The 27939-nt window shown below is 34.7% G+C and overlaps 3 protein-coding genes and 1 pseudogene across 3 annotated transcripts; 3 read left to right on the top strand and 1 right to left on the bottom strand.

The window, feature by feature from the left end:
• Positions 1-2724: 2724 nt before the first annotated feature.
• LOC112930444 (olfactory receptor 5AL1-like) lies at positions 2725-3698 on the top strand (annotated as a pseudogene).
• A 5313-nt stretch (positions 3699-9011) lies between these two features.
• LOC112930425 (olfactory receptor 5AL1-like) lies at positions 9012-9953 on the top strand. The gene has a single exon (XM_026012743.2). It carries the CDS (start codon positions 9012-9014, stop codon positions 9951-9953), a length of 942 nt encoding a protein of 313 aa, XP_025868528.2.
• A 9612-nt stretch (positions 9954-19565) lies between these two features.
• Positions 19566-20507, top strand: LOC112930633 (olfactory receptor 5AL1-like). The gene has a single exon (XM_026012974.1). It carries the CDS (start codon positions 19566-19568, stop codon positions 20505-20507), a length of 942 nt encoding a protein of 313 aa, XP_025868759.1.
• Positions 20508-26643: 6136 nt separating this feature from the next.
• OR8U3 (olfactory receptor family 8 subfamily U member 3) lies at positions 26644-27603 on the bottom strand. The gene has a single exon (XM_026012940.2). The coding sequence runs from the start codon at positions 27601-27603 to the stop codon at positions 26644-26646; it is 960 nt and encodes a 319-aa protein (XP_025868725.2).
• Between the last annotated feature and the right edge of the window lie 336 nt (positions 27604-27939).

Genomic DNA, 27939 nt, shown 5'->3' on the forward strand with positions numbered 1-27939 from the left:
TCTCTCTCTGTGTGTCTCTATGAATAAATAAATAAATAAAGCCTCTGTGTGTGTGTGTGTCTCTATGAATAAATAAATAAAATCTTAAAAAGAAATAAAAATAAAATGGCAATGGATTAAAAAACACATTTCAGAGTAAAAGACTTTTTAAATTGACAATTTGTGGGACGCCTGTGTGACTCAGCAATTGTCTGCTTTCAGCTCATGGTGTAATCCTGGAGTCCCTGGATGGAGTCCTACATCAGGCTCCCTGCATGGATCCTGCTTCTCCCTCTGCCTAGGTCTCTGCCTCTCTTTCTGTGTGTCTTTCATGAAGGAATAAATAAAATCTTTAAAATAAATAAATAAATTGACAATTTTTAGGTATCTTACTCTTAATTTTAAATGCTGAACATTTAGGAAATCACACAAAGTAAGATTTAAGAACTTCAGATTAGAACTGAAGATTTGCTACATAATTTTAATATAAGAGAAAAAACGGTTGTCATGATTTTTGCTTCAGATTTGGTGATTTTGAAAATTGGTTTTGTCCTCTTTGAGAATCGTTTTTTATTTGTTAACAAATTAGTCCACTTTTGTCACATATCACAATGAACTATTGCCCCCCAAAAATGTGGAAACATGAAGTCATTTTTAGTGGCAAATGATTAGGAACACTTCAAACACCATATGGGCACCAGATAAGCACAAAATATAGGAATAACCAATATGAAAAATTAATTTGTCAGTATTCATAGATATGGATGCATGGTAACATGAAAATGTACATGTGAAATTGCAATCGAGGTTTTGAAGCTGAGTAGAATGCAAAAGTATAAAGGATGATTTCAATGAGTAGGGAGGGAGGAAGGGCCATAATAGCACCTCATAGGTGTAACTTATAGGTCATAATATGATGTCCATATACAGAAATCATTTAACAATATATAATCTGTTTAGCATGCTGCTCTTTTCAACATGATATACTGGGAAGATTTTAGAATATTAATAACTGTAAACATATTTAAGCTTTTGATCAGCTACTTAATATTGTACTGAGATGTACAATAGCTGAATAACTATCAAAATATATTTAGACAACGTTCATTTTTTGGTAAGTAAAAATGAAACCACTCATATACTTGCCTACTTTTATTATTTCCCTAATTGCCTCACATTAAAATCATTGTATCAACAGCAGGACTAACTTAAATAATTTTGATGCTTACTATTACATCAGCTTCCAGGAAGATGAAGACAAATCTCACCTCCGTTGGATGTGTAAGGCTATATTTGTTTTCCTACACCTTTACCAATTGTGGGCATTATCATTCTTTTAATTTGATCAATCTAATGAACAACTTATTGTTAGCTGATCCTTTCATATTTTATAAAATGAACTTTTTCTCTTTGAAATTAATCAGTATATTGGGGAGAGATATTTATAATTATAGATACAAATATATTGTGAAGAGAGACTTATCATTGATTTTAAGTTTTCTCTAGCATATGGTATAATGTAATATTTCATATTATTTTGCTTATAATACTAACCTACTTTGTGTGACTACTATCAGTGCTTCTCCTAATAGCTTGAAAAAGGTATAATCTGTGTTTATTCCCAACTCCATGTTCATGGCTTCAAGTTTGTAGCTTGAAATCAGTGGTGGTGGGAATATTTATACCATAGAAATCAGAAAATCAACAGATGCTATAAATAAGCATTTTCTTTGAAAGCCAGTTAATAAAGTTCACAGTATATTAACTGTGTCTGTTCTGTCACAGATTCTCACTTTATTTTACATTCTGTAGTTTGTAATATAGTTTACTATTTGTAAACATAAATAAATCTCCATTACAATATAAGAAATGTCTAGGCTGTTCTTGCAAGTTTATTTAGTATAGATTTACCCAGCATTCATTATATATCTGAATAAACTTATAAATTTTTCTTCTTTCCGAAATACCATCCCACTAAGAAATAATATGAAACTATGAGTTTATGCAGCTTAAACATAAACAACAGGAACATATAGGGTCAACATTTTGCTAAGTTAAATATTAAATTAAACCCTAGGTTTTAAATTTATTATCTTAAATGGAATCCTAAAAATTTTATTTTCACATTTCTTTGAAGTTACATTTTTACCATAACATCATTTTCATTATATTGACTTGTGACAGAAGAGTTTTCCACAACTGTAACAAATCTAATATTTTTCCACTGAATGTATTGGTGCAGATATAATATCATATACTTTATAAATAATATTTAACCCTTCCTTTATTGCATTGACTAGCCCACTAAGAGTAATATTTAGTGAGACTCATGATTGTTTTAATTCTCAGTTGAGTTGAAATGTTCAGTATTTAATCTTAATATAGTACTCTGAAATGTGCTCCCATTTCTTTTATCACTGAAATATTTTTCTGCTAATACATAATACTAGGTTTTTTAATTGTATATAGGAGATTCCACATTTTAATTCAAGACATTCTGTCTTCTTCATCAATCCCCCAGACCACTGAGCATGTTGGAACTTCTTCCTGGAGCAATTCCTTTAAAACAAAAGCAGGCAGTATTGAAACCTAAAAATGGCTCATAGGACCAGTGAAGATGATCTTTTCAATAAGGTCACCGTAAAATAAGTGTGAGTTAAATTCTTAATCCAAGAAGTAGAAGATTATCCAGCATAGCATAGATGTTCTAGAGAAAACAATATGAAATGCTTCTACATATCTTCCATGGCCAAAGGCAATAATTCAGAAATAACTGAGTTCAACCTCTTGGGACTCACACAACAGAGCTTCAAGCCCTTCTTTTCAGGGTCTTTCTATTGATCTACTTAATTAGTGTCACAGGTAATCTTGGGTTAATTATGCTAATTCATATCAATTCTCAGCTAATACCCACCTATGTATTTTTTCCTCAGCATCCTACTTTTTTTCCTGGATTTTTGCTAGACCTATTCTATTTCCCCTAACACCCTGGTGAACCGTCTCCAAGAAATTAAGAGATATCCTTACCTGCTTAGTGCCACTCACTTGTGTTACTTTATCATGTTTGTGGTTTGTGAAGTGTATTTGCTCTCCATCGTGGCATATGATAGGTATGTCGCCATTTGCAACCCTTCACCACTATCATTAACAGAAGGGTCTGTATTCAAATGGTGGTTAGTTCATATTTGTATGGCTTTTCTGTGGGTTTCCTACAGGCAGTCCTTACATTCCACTTATCTTTCTGTAATTCAAATATAATAAATCACTTCTATTGTGATGATGTTCCCCTGGTTGGTCCAGCATGCTGTAAAACCTATTACAAAGATACCAAAGAACTAGTATTGTTCACACTTACTGTTTAAATACCCTTTGTTCTCTTATTATTATCTCCATCTCCTACATATTCATTCTATTTGCCATTTGGAGGATTAATTCATCTGAAGGTAGGCAAAAAGCATTTTCTACTTGTGCCTCCCCTCTGACTTCCTTCACTACATTTTATAGCACAATCATCTTCATGTATATGCAGCCAAAAACAAGCCATTCTCTAGATACTGACAAGATAGCTTCTGTTTTCTAATATTGTGGTAATCCCCATGCTAAATCCTTTAATGTACAGCCTGAGGAACCAGGAAGTAAAAAATGTTTTGAAAAGAATTATGGAAGGGGTGCCTCGGTGGTTCAGTCAGTTAAGCATCTGCCTTTGGCTCTGGTCGTAATCCTAGGGTCCTGGGATGGAGCCCCACATCAGGCTTCCTGCTCAGAGGGGAGCCTGCCTCTCCCTCTTCTTTTGTCTGTGCCTCCCCCTGCTTGTACTCTCTCTTTGTCAAATAAATAATTAAAATCTTTTAAAAAAGGACTATAGGAAAGGTATCTTCTACTATAAAATAGATGATATATGGTCTAACTGAATATCCTCAGAGTTGGCATGCAAAAGCCACAGTCTGATTTCTGGCCACCTCATTGTCAGATGCAGGTAGATTCTACAGTGCTGGCATCATCAATACTATGTACTTCTGGAACTGATTTTTCCCAACAGTTCATCAAGCTACTATAAGTGCATGCTGGTGATCTATAAAGAAGGAAGCCATTGATGAAATAAAATTCAAGAATGTTTTCAATAAGACCTGTTGCTAGAAGACACAATTCTCATTAATGTAAAAAATGAGCTGACAAATTTCCTTAATTTGTTTACACTTGATCTTAACCAAAAGGCTGAGAAATGATCCTTTCATTTTTAACACTCATTCTGTAAACATTTTTTAATAACATAATTGGAGAAATAAGTCAGACATTCTGTTAAATGCTGAAATATTCCAAAAGTCCATTTTGATCCCCAAATCCTATTTACATGATCTGAATTCTGGACATCTCATTTCTTATTTTTAAATGACAATTAACTCATTGATATCCATCCTTTATTGATTGATTCAACCACAAATTATTAAAAGTATCATTTCACCAATAATTTATAAGCTTTTTCTTTTAGAAGCTTAGATCTCAAAAAATCCAGATTTGTATGCAAAGGGAAAGGGGAAATACCGTCTAGCTGACAGTCTCCTTCAACTTAAATATAAAATATTGAGAGATATCAATTCTCATGAGGATTTCAAAACAAAAATTTGTCTAGGTGAGGGGAAATAGATACTGTAATGTACTGCTGATAGAAAAATCATGTAATGCCTATGGAGAGATATGTGATATCTGAGATATGTGATAGATATGAGATATGCTATAATTTCTAGCAAAATTACTACAGTCAACAATCCCTCTTCTAAGTGTGGGACCCAGGAAATTTAACAAAAATCCCCTACCCCTGGACAAGCAGAGCAGGACTGACTCCATTTGGTGCTGCCCCCGCCTTGTGCCGACCTGCTTAGGGTACTGCCCCACCCTAGTCAAGCCCAGCGCACACCCTAATCGGAAATCGGCTCAGTGATAGGCCAGTTCAAATGGATACTTTAGGGTAAAATGTAATTCAATCGGCCACCTGTGAGTGGACCAGCATGACTGTGCAACTTTCTGCATATCCCACTGGCCACTGGCCCCTATAAAGTTGCTCAGCCTCTTAGTCTCAGGGTCCAAGTCCCTGCTCCGCTGTGTCGGGTACACTTGGACCCAGGCTCGAGCTTGTAAATAAACCCTCGTGTGTTTGCATCGGTGTCGGCTCCTCGGTGCTTTCTTGGATTGGCAATCTCCGGCACAACACTAAGAAACTCTCCCAAATAAACACTAGTACAAGATGCAAAAGAACACATGTGCAAAGTTATTTGCTGGGATATTATTTATATTAGCAACATATTGATACCCAAATATCCAATGGTAAGGACAGCTATTCCAGAAATGAGGATGATTTCTAGGTGTGCTACATGATGAACATGAGAATATACTATTAAATCAGAAAAGTAATAAAAAGAAATATCAATATATTAATGAAATGAAAAAAGTATATTTCACATGAAAGAAGAAAAGGAGATTATTAAATACTAAAGATTAAAGGAGATCATTATATTTTTATATATAAAAAATATAATATTATATATGTGTGTATATATATATATATATATATATATAGCACCTGAGTGGCTCAGTCAGTTAAGCATCTACGTCTTGACTTTGGCTGGGTCACGATCTCAGGGTCATAAAATCAAGCGCCCTGTAGGGCTCCACACTTAGCATGGAGATTACGATTGTCTCTTTCCCTCTCCCTCTGCCGCTCCCCAGCCTCTTTCTCTCTCTCTCTCAAAAAAAAAAAAAAAAAAAAAAAAAACGATATGTACATGTATTTTATTACATCTTGTTAAAAAAAAAAAAAAAACAACTACATTGAAAGGACAAGTCAAAATGAACAAAAGCAGTTTCCTGTAGGGAAGGCAGGGAATGAAGTGAGTGCTGACAGATACGGAACACAATCTTATTATGAAAATATTTTGCCATGCATTTTGGTTTTAGAGGCATATTGAAATTTTAAGGAATTAAAGAACAAAAGTAAATCGAAAGTGAGAAAAAAAGGAGACCTTTATTTTAGAAACCTTCTAGTGCATCTCATTTTATTCAAAGTAAAAGGCAAAGGCTTTACATTGACCCGCAAAGTTCTGAGTGATGCACTCATGTAAACTCTCAGACTTCATCTCCTTTTCTTCCTTTTGCTTTGCTATGACCTTCTCATCCCTAAGATAACAGCTGTATTTCCTTTACAGGTATTTCTTTGTTTATCAAATGGACAAAGCATTTTATAAATATTTTTTCAAGGAAGATGAGTGAAAGGTCAATAGGTATATGAAAAGATGTTCAACATCATTAGTCATGAGGAAAATGCAAATCAAAACCAAAAGGAGATATTACTTCAGACCTCATCTGTTTTCTATTCTGCATAGATGGTGCTGAGGCTAAACAGCCACAGTAGTTCAATGCTATGGACACCATTTGTTTTCATTGAAAGCAAATTTAGATAGATAGGTTCATTCACTTCTGAGAATTGACTACAAGGTAGTTCTTGTTGCCCTATGATTTGTATGCATTAGTTTCCTAGAGACCAAAGAGAATAATGAACATTCTTTTAAATTCATCTTTGCTGTTGGACTGTAACGTCAATCATGAAAACAGTTTGAGACATTAATCTCAGACAAAAGGTTTCAATGTTTCTAATCAGGAAATTGATTTTTGTTCAATGGTTTTCAAAAACTGCTGTTAAATACAAGGCTCAGGACCTGAATGTTTATTTTAAATAAATTCGTAATTTTAATATGAAACCAATGTGACAAAAGGTAAAGCAGATATAGCAAATAATCAAAGTAGAAACAGCAATTACTCAAACTGTTTTCCCAAAAGAGATCATTAAAATGTTCTTCTACCCTAGATTCTTCCATTAAGTAGTAGCCCAGGTGATCTATCACTTCAAGGGAAATAACTTGGTCCCCAAACACATAAACATGTTTTTGAATATGTATAATTATATGTTATCCAATGTTTGTTAAAAATAATGGAATACCCAAAAAAATTTTCCTGAGGGACCACACACACAATATGAAGTTGTCTCCGAATACCCAGATAATTTTAAATGTTACTGGATTCATGAAGATCCCTTTCAGGAGCACTAGACCAGGCTACTCAGGGGGTTGTGGTTGAACTGAATAACAGTGTATTGAATATTGAAAGATATCAGATCATAAGGAAAATATATCTGGACTTACATATCTATAACTTTATTCACTTAATTATTGAACTGATAGTTATTGACCATCTTCTTGGTATTAGATACTATAAAAGGTAGGTGATTAAATTGGGTATAAAATACAAATATTATTTCTTAGAAATAACATGTTTAAATTTAGAATGTTCTACAGACATGTTAACCATTGGTTGCCATATAGTGTAGCAAGTGCTACGTTGAAAGAATCAATGTCTGCAAAAAAATGTATATATGAGGACCACTTAATCTGCCATGAGAAGCCAGGAAAGCCTCCAAAATGAAATGGTACAACAGACCACAGGAAGTATAGTAGAAGAGAAGTCAAAAAAAAGGGAAGACAAAGGGAAAGTGTTCTGGGCAAAGATAATAATGTGTATAAAATTGTGGCTTACATTCAAATCACTATGGTAGTTTGGAATACCTGTGATATAAATACTATATGAAGAAAATCACAAGAAACCAGCCTGTTCTGAGATGAAGGAATTAGATTTTCAAGAGTTATGTCAGCCTTATTAAAGACCTTAGAATTCTATCTTGAGAGCTACAGGAAGACATTGAAGGATTATATCACAAGAACATAAAAATGAAGACTGGTCTATAAAAGTTCATATAAGCTAAAATGTGAGGAACAGAAAGACCTAAGAAAGACTGGAAGCAAAAATAAAATTAGGGGTCAGTTGTAGTAAATATGATTGAGAAATTGGGGGTAGATGCCTGTTCCAAGATGTGTAGCTAAAAATGCTAAAGGGGAGAGAGAAAAAATAAAATAGTAAGTAAGATAAAGTTTCCAAGGAGATGTTAATCAAAATTTAAGTGAAGGAAGTATTTTTTATATTTTATTATGTTTTATCTGTCTTGACCATCTGTGTCCTGATCATTTGAAGTAATATGAGACAATGTCGTGATAAAGGAAAATCAAGTTAACTTACCCTCTGCTGTGCTTAAGAAAGGAAAGGAAATGATTTCAATTCTGCAAGCTTTCATACATTCAGAATCCAGCCTGGGTTTATGGAAATGTTCTATAACATGTTGTTGTTCTAAGCGCTGCTTCTATTCTAGTCATTTTGGGTCATTTATATACTTGAAGCAAGAAGGCAAAATAATGTCTCCTAATCATTGAAAGCTATTTTACAATGTGGAAAATCATTCCCTGGTGTGCTTTTTGCCAAAAGACAAGCCAGAAAAATCGCAGTCCTATTTTTCCTTAATATCAATATTATGTGTGTATTGAAAAAAAAAAAAAAGAAACTAGAGATAAGTAAAAAGAAGAAAATTGTAAAAATTATACCAAATAGGATGCCTATAAATAAATAGTGCTAATATTTTGATTCTGACTTCCCTTTTATATTTTCTCCACTTGGTTTCAGTAATCTTTAATATTCTGACAAAATAATGAAATTATTGCAATTTTATGAGATACACTTACAACTTAAATCATTTTGAGATACACTGTAAAAGCCACTTAGATTCTTAATGTTCCTTTTTATTTATTTATATTTAAAGAAAAATACAGCACAGGCTTTGCTATTGTATTGATTATAAAATTTTAATCAAAATACTCTCTTCTACAGCTTCCTAGTGGATTTTATATCATGGAACTTCTGTCTGGACCAAATCCTTTCACGTTGAAAGCATAAGTGAAATCCACACACAATTCAAAGTGCTTATCCATATTCTGCTTTGGCTGAATTTAACATAACACCTTGGTTTGCCAGGGCTATCTTCTCACATTGAATTGATTATTTATTCCTTACAGAGTAACGATTATTCAGGGTGTGTCCTCTAAAAGAGTTCATTGTAGATTTGTCATTTATTGTTTATTGTCTATTGCTCATCTTTCATGGCAAAAGGCAATCATTCAGCAGTCACTGAGTTTATTCTCTTGGGCCTCACAGATAATCCAGAGCTTCAGGCAGTTCTTTTCTGTGTATTCCTATTGATATACTTAGTTACTGTCTTGGGTAATCTTGGCTTGATTATGCTCATCCAAATTAGTCCTCAACTTCACACTCCCATGCATTTTTTCCTCTGTCATCTGGCTTTTGTTGATTTTTATGGTACCTTTGCCATCACTCCAAACACACTGGTGAACTCCCTACGTGAAATTAAAAGTATGCCATTTTATGCATGTGCCACTCAAGTATGTTGCTTTATCACATTTTCAGTTTGGGAATTACTAATGCTCTCTGTCATGGCCTATGACCGGTATGTGGCCATCTGTAGCCCTCTACTCTACATCATTCTCATGCCCAGGAAACTCTGCATCCAGTTGGTCACTAGTTCTTATATTTATGGATTCACTGTGGGGCTCATACAAACAATGGTTACATTTCACATGTCTTTCTGTGACTCCAATGTGGTCAACCAGTTCTACTGTGATGATGTTCCCTTGATTGCTCTGGCCTGCTCTGACACTCAAGTCAAAGAATTGATGTTGCTCATCATTGCTGGATTCAATGTCTTCTGCTCTCTTATCATTGTTCTTATATCTTATGGGCTCATTGTCTTTGCCATCTTAAAGATCCATTCTGCTGCAGGAAGACAAAAAGCCTTTTCTACCTGTGCTTCTCACCTGTTTTCTATTACTATGTATTATGGGACCCTCAGTTTTATGTACCTGCGCCCCAAGTCAAGCCACTCATTGGATAAAGACAAATATGCCTCAGTATTCTATGCAGTGGTGATTCCCATGCTAAACCCGTTAATTTACAGCTTGAGGAATCAGGAGGTAAAAAATACCTTCAAGAAAATATTTGAAAAGGTATATTCTAGTAATCGATAATGAGTTGTGTTATTCCTTAAAAAATGCTGAATATTAGGAATGTTTCATTGAAGGCTTGTACATGGTACAGTGCCAGTAAATGTAGAAATGTTTGTTCTCTGAAGCTCAGTTCTCTGATCTCTAGTTCCTTGAAAAAATAGGTGTTTTCTTGGTTTTCTTACACATTACTCATTCAATGATTGAATTCTAAAAAAGAGATAAAACCAACCATTCTGTTTTTCCATGAGACCCTTCACAATAGAGACAAAGAACAAAGCACCTTCAAATTGTAACTTTATCTTATTTCACTGTAATGTTTAGAATTTTAGGTGGTCTTGTGACACATCAACTATACAGATGTTATTGAAAATACCAGCTACGATTTTCTTCCATAGTTGAACTGGAGTAAAAAATAACAAGATGGTTGTTTGAAGGGTTTTGGTTTTAAAATGCCTGAAAAATGACCTTTCTCTTTACTTTAAATGTCCCTATTGATATGGTTAAACATTTTTTAGAAGACTTTATTTTTGTATAGCACTTCTAAGTTTACCACAAAATTGAGAGAAAGATACAGAAACTTCTCACAGATCCCTAGTGCCACACCTGCACATACCCCCCCCCCCCCATTATCGACATCTTTCAGCAGAAAGGTACATTTGTCACAATGGATGAAACTATATTGACATATTATAATCATCCAAAGTCCATAGTTCACCTTAGGTTTCACTCTTGGTGCTGTACATTGTATGTGTTGGGACAAATGTACAATGACTTATATCCATCATTATGATATTTATTATACAGAGTATTTTCATTGCCTTAAAAGTCCTCTGAGCTTTATTTATTCATCTGTCCTCCACTGCTCCCACCCCTGACAACTGCTAATCTTTTTTATTGTCTCTGCGGTTTTGCCTTTTCTAGAATGTCATAGAGTTAGAATCATATAGTATGCAGCCTTTTCAGATGGGCCTTTTTTCACTTGGTGATAATTGGTGTTTCCTCCTTGCTTTTCATGGCTTGATAGTTCATATATTTTTTTTTTTTTACTACTGAAAACCTTCTACTGTCTGAATGTACCATACTTTATTTACCCATTCCCCCACCAAATGACAACTGCTTCCAAGTTTTGGTAATTAGGAATAAAGCTGCTATAAACATCAGTGTGCTTATTTCTGTGTGGATAGAAGTTCTGCACTCCTTTGGTTAATATCAATGAACACAACTGCTGGATCATATGGCAATAGTGTGTTTAGTTTTGTAAGCAATGCCAAATTCTCTTGGCTCAATATTTTAATATGACTTTTCAAGCATTTCCCCTTCTATATTTCCCTCACATTCACCCAGGCCTTTGGCTGCACTAGTTACTCCTGAATGGAGTGACACAAGCCTTATGCCACTTAGTTACTGAGAATCTAATTACCCTGTCCTTCTTAATGTGTACTTTTTGCAGTTGCCCATTGGCGCTGACATTATCACTGGGCATAGAAGTTCTAAAGATGCTTTGTGAATTCCTCTGTTCCAGATATAGTTTTCCTGGCCCAATTGTGTGTTGGCACCCCTATCTTCTTATGTTAATTAGAACTGACTACCTTAGCCAGCACACCAATTCATTCCTGGCCTGCTGCTCCATTGGCATAAAGTTGTCACAGATTGCAGCTTGTTAAAAGAGTCGTTGAGACCCTGGTGGAAATATTTGCCTTCTGAAACCCCAAAACTATAACCCAGAATAGACTAATATTGTAGGAAGAGGAAATAAAAATTCAGAAATTGGGTCACAGAATGTAATTGCAAGAAGGGCCAATCCTAAAACCACTTTTTCATTCCTAGACCCATGATTGTATGCTATTGAAGACACCATAACCTATATTGTCATTGGTTTGTAACCTACAGTGTATCATGGAGGACTGTGCTCTGCTTAGCTGAGCTGTCAATATGCCATTCAGATTTCTTGTCAAGCCAGCTGATTGTTGGTAACAAGATACATGTTAAGATCATTCATTATATGCCATGGTCATATCAAACTTTTGCTGTTGTAAAATACACTTCTTCTGAAACAATGTTCTGTTATTTACCATTCCAGTGAATTAGGTATCCTTTAAGCTGTGGGAAGGAAGTACTCCTTCCTTCAATCTACTGATTTCAGTATGAACAAATTGCTGTGCCCTTCAATACTGAGGTAGTTTGATATAATTGACTTACCACAGTGTTTCTGACTTGTCTCTCAAAAGAGTGATGGCATATTTAGGACTCAGCAGAGGTTCTTGCTTCTAACAGATTGGACACCCAATGTTGGTAGTGGTAGAAGGCAGCCCATGTTATTGGATGCATTCATAGGCTTCATTCCTAACATTGTGGCTACTCTGCTTGGTGTCACAGATAGTCTTGGGATTGCAAGAGGGAAGAGTAGGTGGCTTCTCTCTATATGATAGGTTCTTTAGGCCTCCTCCTTGTTGCAAACCCTTTACTATAGTTACCTTTTAGTAGTAAAAAAATTATATCAGCCTGTTTTGTACCCACTCCTACAAATTCACCTAAAATCCTTTCCCCTAGAATGCCATATTTTTGGAGATTTGTTACTCACGGTCTCTTTGCCAACTGTCCAACAGTATTTATCACTGTCTATGAATCAGTGCATCATTCCTTTGAGCCAAATTTTCTCCATATTAACTTAAAGAAAATGTACTTAGGAAACTACTGTACTCTGAATATTTTCAGGTTTTTCCTCCAAAATTTTGACTCCTATATGTTATGAAAGCATCAAGGGATCTTGCCACTCACAGTTCACCAGGTGTGATTAGCAAGATTCTATCAATGATAAACTTATATTATGCTTTGTGAAATATCGATATGATAAAAGCCCAAATGGACATTTTTATGTTTTTTGAGTATAATTGACAAGTAAAAGTCATATATATTTAAGAAATATGAATTTATGTTTTTATTTCACTTAGCATAACATCTTCCAGGTACATGAACAAATTTTGAAAGTAAAGAGTTTACATATCCTTGAAGAAGTCTGCTGTAAATAATTATTTTTTTCTCTTTTTTGGCAGAGAAACTAAGGGTAGGAAATTCTTCATTGATCCATATTAGCATATGCATTATTCTCAAGTTAAATAATTATTAAGCTTGTGTGGTGTGCATGATCTCCATTTTATAAACAACTGAATTTTAAAAATAATAGTGACTTGTTCAAGAACACATAGCTTGTATGTGGCAAAGTTAGGATTTGGGGTCAAATGCTTCTGAGTTCAAAATTCATGGGTTTTAATACTCTCAGACATTGACTAATAATGATTCAAGGCGCCATATTTTTTGTAAGTTCATTTTATTTAAGTGCTTTGAGGCAGATTTGGGAAAATCATAGTTGTGGTAGATTATTACCACATAGTCCACACAAATCCCTATGTCTATATTCACACACTTGTATAGTTACCCTTCTTATGGACTCTGGTCCTTTGACTTCCTTTATAAAAAAAAAAATGCTCACAAGTGATGCTACACTGCAGTTTCTAAGGCTTGCTCTTTCTCTGTGGGAATGCTAAATTTTAGAGCCCAAACACCATATTGTTGGAAGCCCAAACTAGACACCTGGAAATGTCACTTGCATAAAAGAAAATATTCCAGCTGGCAGCCTCACCAAGTGTCAATTGTGATCAAAATTATCTTGGGCCATACATCCATCCTACTGCCCAACTGCTACCACAGGGGAAGGATTGTCTAGTTAGCCCACAGAGTCACAAGATAACAAATCATGGTTTCTTTAGGCCATCAAGGTTTGGGGTGTTTTCTTGTATTGCAATAGATAGTTGAAACAATAATAATCAGAGGAAGAATTGAAATTTTTAAAGATTAAATTAGTTCTGGGGTGCCCGGATGGTTCAGTCAGTTAAGCAGCCAACTGTTTGATTTCAACTCAATCACAATTTCACAGTCATGAGATGGAGCCCCGCATCAGGCTCCACTTTGGTATTGGTTGTGAAAACTGTTAAGATTCTCTCCCTCCTTCTCCATCTGCCCCTCCCCTACCTCTCCCTCTCCAAAAAATAAATAAATAATAAATAAATAAAATAATAATAATAATAATAAAATAAAATAATAAAATAAATTTGTTCTAAGTATAAATCCTAAAAGTAGATTTTATGATTTTGGCAGAAGGAAAAAGTTGAAAATATCTTTCTAAAACAAGAAATCAACATATTCTCAGAGGCTCATAGCTGTATACATGCTGATAGATGTTTCTCAAGTCTCTGAAGAAAGAGACTTGAAGAAAGAGTCTCTTTCTTCAGAGAGAGACTTGAGTATAATTACTAAAGATTAGTTTTAAAAACTGGAAAAAATAGAAAATAAAAATAAAATGCAGAATATTAAAATGCAAAAGTATGGTGGCTTCTGTAGAATTTATGTTTTAGATTTTCGTTGCTGTTTTAATTCTATTGGGTATAATGGGCTATATAAACTCAATAAAGCAGTATTCTTAGGATAAAATATTTACATGCAATAATAATAATGTTATTTTTTTCTTTTATAAAAATATATAATTGTCTATGATTTTTCTATGTATCTTTCTATGAATCACTCTATACATATATGTGTATGTGGAATAGAGAGAAACAGAGTCTGCTAAAGAGTTTGAAGAGGAGTGTTCATTTCTCTGCGGATAGCTTGCCTTAAATGCTTTCCAAAAGGCTTCAGGAAACAAAATGAAGTTCATTTTAAGTCATGTTCCTCTATGACCAGAACTTTCAAACAATTAATCAGATTAAGTTAAATGTACCTCCAGGTGGATAAGAAATTCATGGTTTAACTACCATTTGCCTACAGCTCAACAGATACTAACTTTCAGATGTAGGGTTGGATCTTTGGTGCAATTTAAATCAATATTTGATAGCCTTGCAAAGTTCAACAACCAGCTAATGAACTTTGATTGAATGCATATTGTTACCTATTACTAAAATTTGAAATTTAGTAAAATTCGTACTGAAAGAAAAAAAACTAAATAAAATATACTTAAATATTGTGTGAGTTTTTTTCCCATGTGTTAAAATAATCTTTGTGTTAGTTATTAGTTCTTTATTATAACTGGGCTCAGCACAGTAATATGAAATTTCAAACGATTGTTCCTTGACTCTTAAGCAAATAGTATGCCAAAAGATTAACCTTAACATAATTGCTCATGCTTGTGAAACATTATCACCTTGTTTTGTTTTTCCAGAAATTGCTTAAACTGATGTAATACAAAGAAAATGTATTTACAATGTAGAGGGATCAACAAATGATACAAAATATACTTCCTGTACTTTAGTAATGTTAAGTATTCACAGAATTTGCCTCAAGTATGTTGGACTCTTTTTGTTTATACTGTGGGTCACTAAAAGGAAGTATGTAGTGGGGGAAAAATATCAAGGTAATTGAGGTAGCAAAACAGGGTCTGAAGTAATACAAACTTTGTGTTTATTTTTTCCATTATTCTACTATTATATTGGGACCATCTATGAATTGCTGAGTCCTACAAGATATTAGAGGGAAAAAGTGGGAAAATGTAAAGCTATCTTTGTTTTCTAGGAATTTGACATTTAGAGCAGGTTACAAACAAATTAACAGAAGAATTAATTGTTGGATTAAACACTTGAGAAGTAATGAAACACATCTAGAAAAAAAGGGAAATTTCACCTGAGATCTGAAGGATAAATAGAAAGATTATAGCCAACTAGAGGACAGAGGAGTACTTTGACCCAACTGTGTACAAAATCCATAGTCACATCTGAGAAACGAATAGTCTGCTATATGGCTGGAACACAGAGATTACATGTCAGAAATTACACTCAAGGCACTGCTGCACAGAAAGAGTGCAAGACTTCTGGATAAAATAAGTGTTAGAGGGCAATAATCCGGAAATTTTTGAGAGTCCTAAACCAATAAAAGAATATAGAAGGTGTTAGAACTAGACAGATTTTTTAAACAAGTTAAATAATTAGTAGTGTTCAATAATGCATTGCTTATTGATGGAAGTTAGATATATGAATAATTTTTTCTTGGTTTCTTATGTGGATAACTGGTTAAGAAACAACACCATTCACTGAGTTAGAAAAAACATGCATATGAGCAGGATAGGGTGAGCCTTGGATTGCTGAATTTTCTTTTGAACATACTAAATTTAGGTGCATTGGGAATACCTAAATGAAGTTGTCTGGGAACCTATTAAATATATATACTTGGAGTTCAGAGAAGAAATCTGACCTGGAAACTTCAATTTTTGTATCACCAGCATATAAATGATAATTTTCCCTATAGCATTAGATGAGCACTCTCAGGAGAAATGTGAAAAAATGACATGAGTTGGCTGAGGAAAGAACTGCAGAGTAATAGTCTATTTAAAGCATAAACAAGGGAAGCAGAGCCATCAAGGAATAAAAGTACACAGAAAGACAGGAAAACCCAAAGATTCTAGTAACTTGGAAACCAAACCAAACCAAATCCAATGGTTATCATGAAGAAAGCTGATGTCAAAGATGTCTGATGTTACCGAGATGCCATAAAAAGATGTCCTCACTGTCTTTGGGAATAAGAAGAGCATTGTTGAACCTGGAATGAGTTGTTGCATTGCCATTATGCTAAGAACAAATTTCAGAAAACAGTTGACTGATATATCAACGTGAAGGATGAAGTAATGACTTTTCCAGGATGTTTAGTACTGCAGGGATAAAGAAAAGAGCTTAATGGAAGATAAAGGAAAAGAAGTCAGAAGTCACTGGTGAGGCTTTTTGCATATTTTAAGATTGGTGGGAAAGACTGAATTGATAGAGGAAGAAGAAATGGAAGACACAAAAGTTTGGGAACAAAAATATAAATTTAGAAAGAGAATAACAGCCCCACTCCCCAAATAGTGGAAAGGCTAAATGTGAAAGAAGGCAGTTTTGCATGACTGGTGACAGGAAGTTGAGAAATGTTCTATTTTATGGCCATAAGTCTCTCTGTGAGGTCAGAACTGTTAACTACTGATAGTAAGGGGATGGTACAGGAGTGTGAAGGCATCCAAAGTGTGTGAAATGACTGCAGGCAGACTGAGATACAAACAGTGTTTTGCAAAAGAGCAGGTCAAGTAAGTGACTACTTGATTTTAAATGTAATACATTTTTTACACGTATTACATGTACAAATGTATTACAAATGCATTTTAATAATTCACTTTTGCCTAAATGGTGTTCTTGGTAGTTCAGGAACAATCACAAAGAGAGGAATATTTCAAAATACCCAAATTTTGGTATATCTGGGAGGAAATAGGGACAGAAAATTTGGATGCAGTTAAGAGTCATTGTAGTAACCCATCACAGAGTAAGAGTTAAATAAAGGAGTTGCCAATAGATTCAGGATAATGAGTAAAGTTAAAGAAATGGTGACATGTATCCATAAAGGAAAAGTTGTAGTGTAATAACTGATGTGAAAAAAAAGGGTAGAAAGCTGTGATCATAAGATAATGTTTTGATTTTGGATGTTTAGCATTAATCCAGTTCGAGATAAAATAATTTTCAAAATGGAACCATGACAGTAGGATGCTCAAGTAGAATGGTGGTGAGAGCACTGATATCAAGATCAAGAATCTGGGAAGCCATATTTTTAAATATTGGCACAGACAACAACTTTGTGGCAGAGGTACAGTGATATTAGTACCTGAGTCTTCAAGGAGTAAGAGGGAGGGACCCGAACACGGACCCGAATACATATGATAACAATAAATATGGGTATAAGCCTTGAAGCATCAGGGTAGTTAACACAAGTGCAAGACATAATAATAAATAAGGACACTGCTCCAAACATGAACAATGCCTTATCTTACCTGCCAGATTTGAAATACGTGGATAGTTTCATTCAGATGGAGTGGCCTGTGAAGAAGTGACCTGGAAAGAAGTAGGTTTTCGAGGGGGACCCAAATTTTGGTTTAAGGAAAGGAAAATAAAATGATTGAAGATGTGGGAGAGTTTTGTAATATCAGAGTAAGAGCTACCCACACTCCAATACATCAGAGAACTATCCATACTAGAAAGAATAAGAGCTGGGAGAGAAAGATATGAGATCATAGCTTGTGAGGCAATGGAAGAACTCTTCAAATAACCACCTGGGGCACCTAGGTGGCTCAGATTGTTAAGTGTGGGACTCTTGATTTTGGTTCAGGTCATTATCTCAGGGTTCTGAGATCGAGTCCGGTGCTGGGATCCACAATGGGCATGGAGCCTGCTTAAGATTCTCTCTCTCTCTCCCTCTGTGCCACACCATCCCCCACCCCAGGAGCATGCACTATCTCTCTCTTTCAAACAATATTAATAATAATCATAATAACCTCTGCAGTTATCAGCAAGGTGGGATTGCACACAGGTGCCTGCTGAGTAAACCTCAATCTGAACAGTTAATACTATTAAGAGCTAATATGTATTTATTTAACATGTAATATAAGCTAGGCATTGTTCTAAATAATTGACATGGGCAAACTGATAAATCCCCTTTCCAAACTTGCCTTGATCTCTGGTTAATGGGGGAAATTCTTGCTTCTCTGAAAGGAGATCCTTTCTTTATGAATTGAGGCTAGAAATTAAGGACCAATTAGTGAGACATTCTGTTTTACCCTAGCTAATTGGAAACCATGGAGAGGGCTTATGCTCTCATGTTCAGTTTCCATATCTGAAAATGAAGATGATAGCTTTATTGCCAATATAGAGTGCATGGATATAAAAATATTATGAGGTGAAATAGTAAAAAAAGAAAATCAAATATATCTCTCTCTTCTGCCCCTGTTCATAAAAGCTGTTCCGTTTTAATTAGTTGGAAACCAGTTTGTATTTCTATAAACTTATCCTATAATTTTTCTCTTCTGCTGTCCATTTGGGCATGGAATATATATGATAAATGATAAATATATAATATATGATATATGCATTTGAAGATATATGATAAATGCATTTTCTGAACTATTTAATGTATCTTAATGCTGTTTATGCCTATTTCAATAGAAGTAAGACTATCCATATTTCTGAGGTGTTTTTCACCCGTTAATTCACAAATACTACATGACATTGAAGGAAAACTAGAAATCATAGTAAGTAAGACAACAACATAAAACAAAAATTATACTGAATATTTGGTATAGAGGTCATAGGTACTCAAAATTTTGTATATGACTTTTCATATTACCTTTTCTGGCATTGATTTTTTTTGAATTTTTGTTTCCTGTTGATTAAAAATTTCAAAGGAATTAGTATGATTTTATTTAATCTATTTCAACAATTTAAAAATATTTTATCTATTTCACATAATGCTCAATCTTTATTTTCCTCTATTAAAAATAATTATGACATAGATCATTCAATTATGTAATAATTTAAATAAAATGCCGTCTTTCTGTTTTTACAAATCCACCCAGAGTTTTATCTTTTTGAATTGCTGCCTAGGACAAATGACTTCATTTTGAAGCCAGAACTAACATGAAGATTCTCCTGTGAATGTGTTCAAGATCGGATCATGGTGGGTCAGAACCAGCTCCTAACCTCTGCTTGATTATTGCCAATGGAGACAAGAATATTCAGAACATATGCCCTGGAGGATTTAAAAAAAAAACAAAAAACCTTTAAAATCTATCCCATGGCCAGAGGCAATCATTCAGTAGTATCTGAGTTTATCCTCTTGGGGCTCACTGATAATCCAGAGCTTCAAGCCATTCTCTTTGGTATATTCCTAGTCATCTATTTAGCTAGTGTCATTGGTAATCTCGGTATGATTGCGCTCATCCAAGTCAGCCCTCAGCTTCACACACCCATGTACTGTTTTCTCAACCACCTGGCTTTTGTTGATTTTTGTTTTACTTCATCTGTCACCCCAAACACCTTGGTGAATTTTCTGTGTGATGTGAAAAGTATAACATTTTATGCATGTGCCCTTCAGGTGTGCTGCTTCATCACATTTGTAGTTTGTGAACTGTATTTGCTTGCCATCATGGCCTATGATCGGTATGTGGCCATCTGCAACCCTCTACTCTACATCATTCTCATGCCTAGAAAGCTCTGTAATCGAATGATTGCTAGCACATATGCTTACGGATTCACAGTGGGTCTCATACAGACAGTGGCAACATTCCACTTGTCTTTTTGTGGCTCCAATGTGATCAACCACTTTTATTGTGATGATGTTCCCTTGGTTGCTCTGGCCTGCTCTGACACTCACCTCAAAGAGCTGATGTTGTTCATCATTGCTGGATTCAATACCCTCTGCTCTCTACTACTTGTAATAATTTCTTATATCTTCATCTTCTTTACCATCCTAAGGATCCATTCTACTGAAGGAAGACAGAAAGCCTTTTCTACGTGTGCTTCCCACCTAACCTCCATCACAATATTTTATGGGACAATCATTTTTATGTACCTACTGCCCAAGTCAAGCCATTCTCTGAACAGAGATAAATTTGCTTCAGTGTTTTATGTGGTAGTGATTCCCATGTTAAACCCACTGATCTACAGCTTGAGAAATCAGGAGGTAAAAAATGCACTGAAAAGAATTATAGCAAAGTTGTGTTTGGCTGTCAAATAACTGAAAAAACATTGGACAGGAAGGGATCAGAGGACTTTGAGCTGTGTCTTACCTAGAGTTACAATGCTGATAAATGATAGGTTTGAATTCCTCACTTTCAGAGCTCAAGTTCAATCAGGATATGTCTTACCCACTGTTCCATTTGTGATTCCATAGGAAAAGCATTCTATAACTTTTAAGTTATTGAATTGTAAAAGGAGAAAGAAAAGAGTGAAAGAATGAGAGCCAGAGAGAGCTGGGGGGGCAGGGGCAGAATTCTAAGCCTGCTTGACCATGACATCTTCTCCAAAATCAAAGGAACAGAGTATGGGGGAATAGTGGCTTTATTTGGATTCTGTGTCATATTGAAAAAATTGGGTTGTACTGAAATAGATCAACATCTGGTATCTTGTATTTCAAGTAGCTGCATAGATAATCTGGAAAACACGTCAAAGTTAATAGCAAGGAATTTCGGTTTAACACTATGGATAATTTCCCTAATACTTTCTGCATTTAGCTAAGAAATAGCACCAACAGAGCGACCTTGACATTATTGTGACACTGATCCTGTACTAGTTTAGTTTAGTGAAGTCACTTTACATGATTATAATCCACTGCCTATTTAATAGAAGTATGTAGTTAGGAATGTGGACTCCTTATTCCCACAGTTTGGCAATTATCTTAGCTTTTCCAAGAACTGTTGCCCTTGGAAAATTATTTTATTTTATTTTATTTTATTTTATTTTATTTTATTTTATTTTATTTTATTTTATTTTATTTTTTTGGAAAATTATTTTACATTTGTGTATCTTGGTTTCCTAATTGCAAAAGGTGGTAATAGTTACTTTCTCATGGAGTGCTTATGTGGATTAAATAAGACTTTAAATATAAAGGCATCCCCAGGGCACCTGGCTCAGTCGATTAAGCATCTGATTTTGGCTCAGGTCTTGATCTTGCTGTCCTGGGATTGAGCTCAGTGTCAGGCTCTCCTCAGCAGGGAGTCTCTGTGCCTCTCTCCCTCTGCCCCTCTCCGTCCTCATGGTCTCTCTCTCTCTCTCTCTTTCTCCAATATAAATAAATAAATAAATAAATAAATAAATAATCTTTAAAGAAAAAGGGCATTGCTTGGTTCCCAACACAGCAAACATAGTGTCACTATTATACTTAATTATTAACATTGTTATTGTATCAATGATCCCTTTTATTAGGTTTTAGATTTTACAAAATAGTTGGCAACATGACATGTTTCATTTCAAAGTCAACAAAGTGAAAATATAAAAGCCAAGAAATGACTTTATTGTGATCTTTAAAGCATTTCAATTCTTTTAAATTTCCTTTTGTATGATGTGTTTATGAAGATATTTTAAATTGAAATTTTTAGGCTACTTCACTCCTGCTATTATAATAAGCATCTCTTTTCTTGAAGAAAGAATTAAGCTGCTTTTGTTACCTTTAGCAATGAATAGACAAATAAATAATGAATTTATTTAGTTTGAAACTTTTCAAAGTAAAAGTAGCGCTAACACTGATTTTTTTTTTTTTTTAAATCTCTAACACCTATTTCACCCATCCTCCCACTCATATTCCCTCTGGTAACCATCAATTTGTTCTATAGTGAAAGGGTCTGTTGTTTGTTTCGTCTCCCTTTTTCCTTTTTTGTTTTCCTTCTTAAATTCCACATATGAGTGAAATCATATTCTGTTTGTCTTTCTATTGAATGTTTTTCCATGTGTCAGGTGCTTACAGAAGTGCTCTAGTTTAGTTACATTAACTAATTTCTCAGTTAACTTTCCTAGCACCCTACTTGAGACAGGTATCTAAAAACAAACAAACAAAAAATCAAAACAGTTTATATAATTCATTAACACAATGCACATCTAATAACTGGGGGGGGGGACAAGATTTGTGGTCAAGTTTGTCCAACTATGAAGTTTCATTTTTTAATGGCTATCTTCTATTTCCAACTACAGTTATACAATGTTGGGATTTTTAAAATACTGAATGGTGGTTCACAAAAATGTCACCTAAAGTCCAGATTTAAATTAAAATTTCACAAGTTTAAGAAATAATTGGAAAGATATATGAGCCTTAGTCTGGCTCAGAAAATATATCTCCCCTGTTGTTCATAAACTCTGGAAAAAAGAGTAGAGAGAAAGGTCATCACATATGGAGCTGAAGACCTCCTGCCTTTATCATCCCTTTGCCTACCAGTGATGTTAGCTTCAAATGTTTCTAAGAATCTTCCATCTCTCTGAAAAGTCAGATTATGAACAGTTTCCATAAAGCCTAGCCATATTTCACTTCCACACTTTGATGTCATAAAAATAGGTTTGCTATTGCGAACCTGCCTTGGTTTAGAACCTATGGACCTCAGCAAGTGAAAGCACAATTTTCTTGTCTATAAATTGAGACTTTAAAGGGGTTCCTGGGTGGGTCAGTGGATTAAGCACCTGCCTTCAGCTCAGGTCCTGATCCCAGGATTCCGGGATCAAGCCCTGTGTCTGGCTCACTGTTCAGTGGGGAGTCTGCTTCTCCCTCTGCCCCTCCCCATACTGCTCCTTTCTCTCTGTCTCTCTTTCTCTCTCTCTCTGTCTCTCTCTTTCTCTCTCTCTCTCTTTGTCTCTCTCTCTCTCTCCTTCTTTCTCTGTCTCTCTCTCTCAAATAAATAAATAAATAAATAAATAAATAAATAAATAAAATCTTTTAAAAATAAAAATGAATAAATTGAGACTTTTAGGAAGTTATATTGAATGATCCTCAATCTGTATGAATACGTACATAATAAAATGCCGATACCCTATGTTTAGTTTAATTGTTTAGTGACCAAATTTAGTGCCAAAAAGAAGTCCTGAGCAGGGAAAGAGTCTATAAATATATAATCACTAGTGGTTCTTCTTCATAGATTACATTCTAATATTATTGTTTTGAAGTCAAAAAAATGTAGAAAAAAATGTGTTCCTCTGAACTAATACATAAATAAGAAATATAATTGAGAGACTATGAGGGAGTTAGAAATAAGTATTACAAAAAATGTACATTATACTTATCAGAAGACTTACATTCTACATACATTCCTGAAAATCTTGTGCCTCTAAAACAATTGAACTATTTTAATTAAAGCATGTTTTTAAGGAATTTTAACTTTGTACAGGTTTAAATTATTCTTTTGGAAGGTAAAATAGGTAAAAGACCACTTAATTTCTTGACCTTGTAAATCCAGTTTTCACATATCAAACTTCAATGTGTGTGACTTATTTCTTAGTATGGATAAGAATATTAAAGGAGTTTATAAATGCTGAACACATAGAATTAAGCCAAACAACAGTGAACACATAATAAATGTCATCTATTTTTACTTGTATTATTCTTAATATTATTGTGTTAGTGCAAAAATTTTAGAACTGAGCAATGGCTTTTTGTTAAAATAAAACAAGTTATACATAAACAGCACAGTTCTTCTTAGGACAAGTAAGTCTTCAATCAACAAACTGAAAAAAAAAGTGAAGAGTAGCCAAATTAAATATTTTTTTAAGATTTTTTTTATTTGATACACACACACACACACACACACACACACACACACACAGGGAGTAGAAGCAGGGACAAGGGCAAATGGAGAAGCAGTCTCCCCGCAGACCAGGAAGCCCTATGTAGGGCTCCATCCTGGGACCCTGGGATCAAGGCCTGAGCCAAAAGCAGAGACTTAACTGACTAAGCCACCCAGACACCCCCAAAATAAGAAAATCTAATAGAAAATCTAAAACTTTTAATATCAATATAGCAAGACAATTGCTTGGATTTTTATCCAATGTAAACCACTAATCAGTTATAGTTACAAAAAATATCCTTTATCTATAGGAACATGTCTTCAGGGATGGTCCATGTCACTGATGATGATAATAAAGCTGGTATTTACCAACCTCAAATTAGGTGCCAATGATTGTACCATGTTCTCACATACATTGCTAAGTGCTCATACACTAGTTTGAGAGATGAGTATTTTCCTTATTTTATAAGTAACTGGAGCTTTATATGCCACAAAAGTAGGAGTAACAAGCCTCATGTTTGGGGCCAAACCTTCTGAAATGAGTCATGTTCTTCACTAATTTTGAACACAGCCAAATGGATTATATGCTTTTAATTTTTGTAATCAGCTCCTTAATTCTATATCCCTTCACAAAAACACCATAGAGACGACAGAAGGAAGGGTCAAAATACAAACATTTTATTTAAATACACCTGGAGACAAAATGGAGAATGTCATTTTTTTTAAGTATGCTCTCCACCCAGCATGGAGGCCAATGCAGAGCCTGAACTCATGACCCTGAGATTGAGATCCTGAGATCAAGACCTGCACTGATATCAAGAGTCAGATGTTTGACCAACTGAGCCACCCAGCTGCTCTGATTTTAATATTTTGACTGAGAGGATGACCCCAGGCACCTAGAGCAGTTGTTGGAGTATATAGTCTTGGAGGCTGCACAGACCTGTGTGCATCTGCCCAACAAGAAACTAAATAATAAGTCTGTCAAGTATACTTGAATTTCTTAGTCCACATCCCTGAGAAAAGCCAGGTTTGCCTTAAGAAGTGACTACTAAAAGGAAGGAATTACAATTGTATAAAAAATGAAAATGTCATTTCAATTAGCACTTAAGCATTGTGTGTAACGATTATGTGAAATGGAAAGAAGTGTCAAGATTTATAGGTCCAAATTTCCTCACCTGCTGAAAGAGACTGGCTAAGATGTTTTTAATGTGTTTTGTATGTGATATATGAGAATGTGTGTATCTATTCATATAAACATACATCTACCAGGAAGAGTGTAGTGAATAGAAACACCACACTTCTCCATCAAACCTACTTTAAAAATATAAGAATCCATTTAACTCACATGATTCTCACAGCACCTCTAGCAGCATGTCTGAGTTATTTACAAATTAAATACAGAAGAGGAAATAGTCCCCTGCATTACAAACCTCAAACTATATTCTAGATAATTACTGAAACTATCATAATTTCCTTCTAAAATGGTAAAATAATAAGATAACATTAAAAACTAATTTAATTGCTTTTTATGAAACATAAAAATTATAAAATCTTACAAATTGCTATTTTTGTCAAATTTCATGTCTCAAACCTACAAGGGCAATCGAATAAATAGCAGGCATAGATAGATAACATTATAACTTAAGATCATTTCTATTTGAACAAATGTATAGGTACGTTGAACTCATTCATTCATTTAATAACATAATTTCTCATAAACAAATGTCTTCCCACTATATTTAAAAATCTGATAATGACACATTTAAGATTAGATTATCTATGTTGCAATAGCTTTATTAAAAATCTATTGTCAAGGAAGCAAAATTCAGATAGACTTAAATTTACATTAAGAATTATCGCATTATTAGTTATGTGAACTTAGGCATTTTATACATAATTGAGGCCCACAGGTAAAGTCTTAGACATTTCTTAGGCTTATTTGATTGTGTTAACTAGGACTACTTGATACTACTTGATTGCCTGGAAGGTAGTAGAAACCTAACCAAACTTTGTTCCTCTTTCTTCAAGACTGATAAGCCTTTCAGAACTCAATGAATTTATCTTTAATTATATACAACAAACAACACATATAGTAAAAACATACATAGCACTTATCACAGGATGTTGTAACAATTTCATAATATTGACTTGTTTCATCTTTAAAACAAACCAATGAATTCAGTCCTTTTACTTTCCAGAATTAGAGACAGAGTCATAATATTTTTTTTAGTATTTTTTAAAGTATTTTTTAAGTCAATAGTCCAAGGTGGCTAATAAATGTAGAGCATAGCATTCAAACTCAGGCAGCCCTACTTCCAGAGTAGTAAGTTCTAACAAAAACATTCTGCTTCCTTTGCTTGAGATACACAGATGTGTGTTTGAGGGTGTACTTGACCATAATTTCAGTGGTCTATAAAGGCTGCAATGGTCTGAATGGGATTCTTTGAATCACACTGACTTCCAGACCCAGGCCTGGGTTCTTGTAGAAAAGGTCAAGGTCTGCTGAAGTGCAGTTACATTTTCAAACCATTAGGAAAGAATAAAAGAAGTGTCATCAGGAAGAAGTGGGATTTATTTACCTTTTTGCATATTATAAAGTATTTATTATCATTATTTTCTTAATTTTAACAGATTTAAGGTTTCACAACCTTTATCCAAGGCTTTCTTTGAGGCATCTTTCACCTCTTTGTTCCTTAGACTATAGATCAGAGGGTTCAACATTGGGATCACCACTGTGTAAAATACAGATGCCATTTTGTCTGTGTCCAAGGAGTGATTTGATTTGGGCTGTAGGTACATAAAGATCAAGGTTCCATAGAAAATAGTGACAGCCACCATATGGGAGCCACAGGTGGAAATGGCCTTGCGTCGCCCCTGGGTAGAGCGGATCCTTAGAATGGCCGCAATGATAAAGAAGTAGGAGGTGAGGACAATGGAAGAGGAACATATCATATCAAAACCAGCAAAGGCAAAGATCAGAATTTCCTTCATGTGTGTGTCTGAGCAGGACAGAGCCAAGAGAGGGAGGTCATCACAGTAGAAGTGGTTAATTACATTGGGGCCACAGTAACTTAGACGGAATGTGATAATGGTATGGAACAGGGCAACCAGAAAACTGTATATATATGGAACTGCCACTAATTGAATGCAGAGTCTTCTTGACATCAGGGTTGAATAGTGTAGGGGACTACAGATAGCTACATAGCGATCATAGGCCATAGAAGCCAAAAGGAAACACTCAGTGATCATGAAGGTGAGAAAACAGCCCAGTTGTGTTGCACAAGCATGGAAAGGAATAATGTTGAATTCCACAACAAAATTCACCATCATCTTTGGTGTGATAGCAGAAGAATAGCAAAGGTCAACAAAGGCCAAGTGACTGAGAAAAAAGTACATAGGTGTGTGGAGTCGAGAGTCAATCCTGATTAAAGTTATCAACCCCAGGTTTCCCACCACTGTGACCAGATAGATGATGAAAAATACCACAAAGCATGGGGCCTGGAGCTCTGGCCGATCTGTAATTCCCTTGAGAATGAACTCAGTGACATAGGTGATATTGACATCAGCCATTTATTTCAGTGAATTTTGCTGCAAGCTGAAGAATACCAATGACACGTCTCATGGCTTCTGCCAATGTTGGCAAAAGGTGATCACTGCTGTCTTCTTGTCTTGAACCATGTTGTTTTGTGGACAAAAAGTACACTTTAGCTCTCTGATGACATGCATTCTTATCTCAGAGAGCAAAGTCCCACACTCTCAGAATAGCCTTCTTGAACATTATTTTGTTTTATAATTTTAGAGAATATGGAAGGCTGCTGGTTAAAATTTCAGTACTACCTGAAAAAAAACACTTGAGACAACTGACACTAATATTTCAGCATTTCTGCTGCCACCATCTCTTCCTTT

This window comes from Vulpes vulpes, chromosome 5 (assembly GCF_048418805.1).
Source record: "Vulpes vulpes isolate BD-2025 chromosome 5, VulVul3, whole genome shotgun sequence".
NCBI lineage: Eukaryota > Metazoa > Chordata > Mammalia > Carnivora > Canidae > Vulpes > Vulpes vulpes.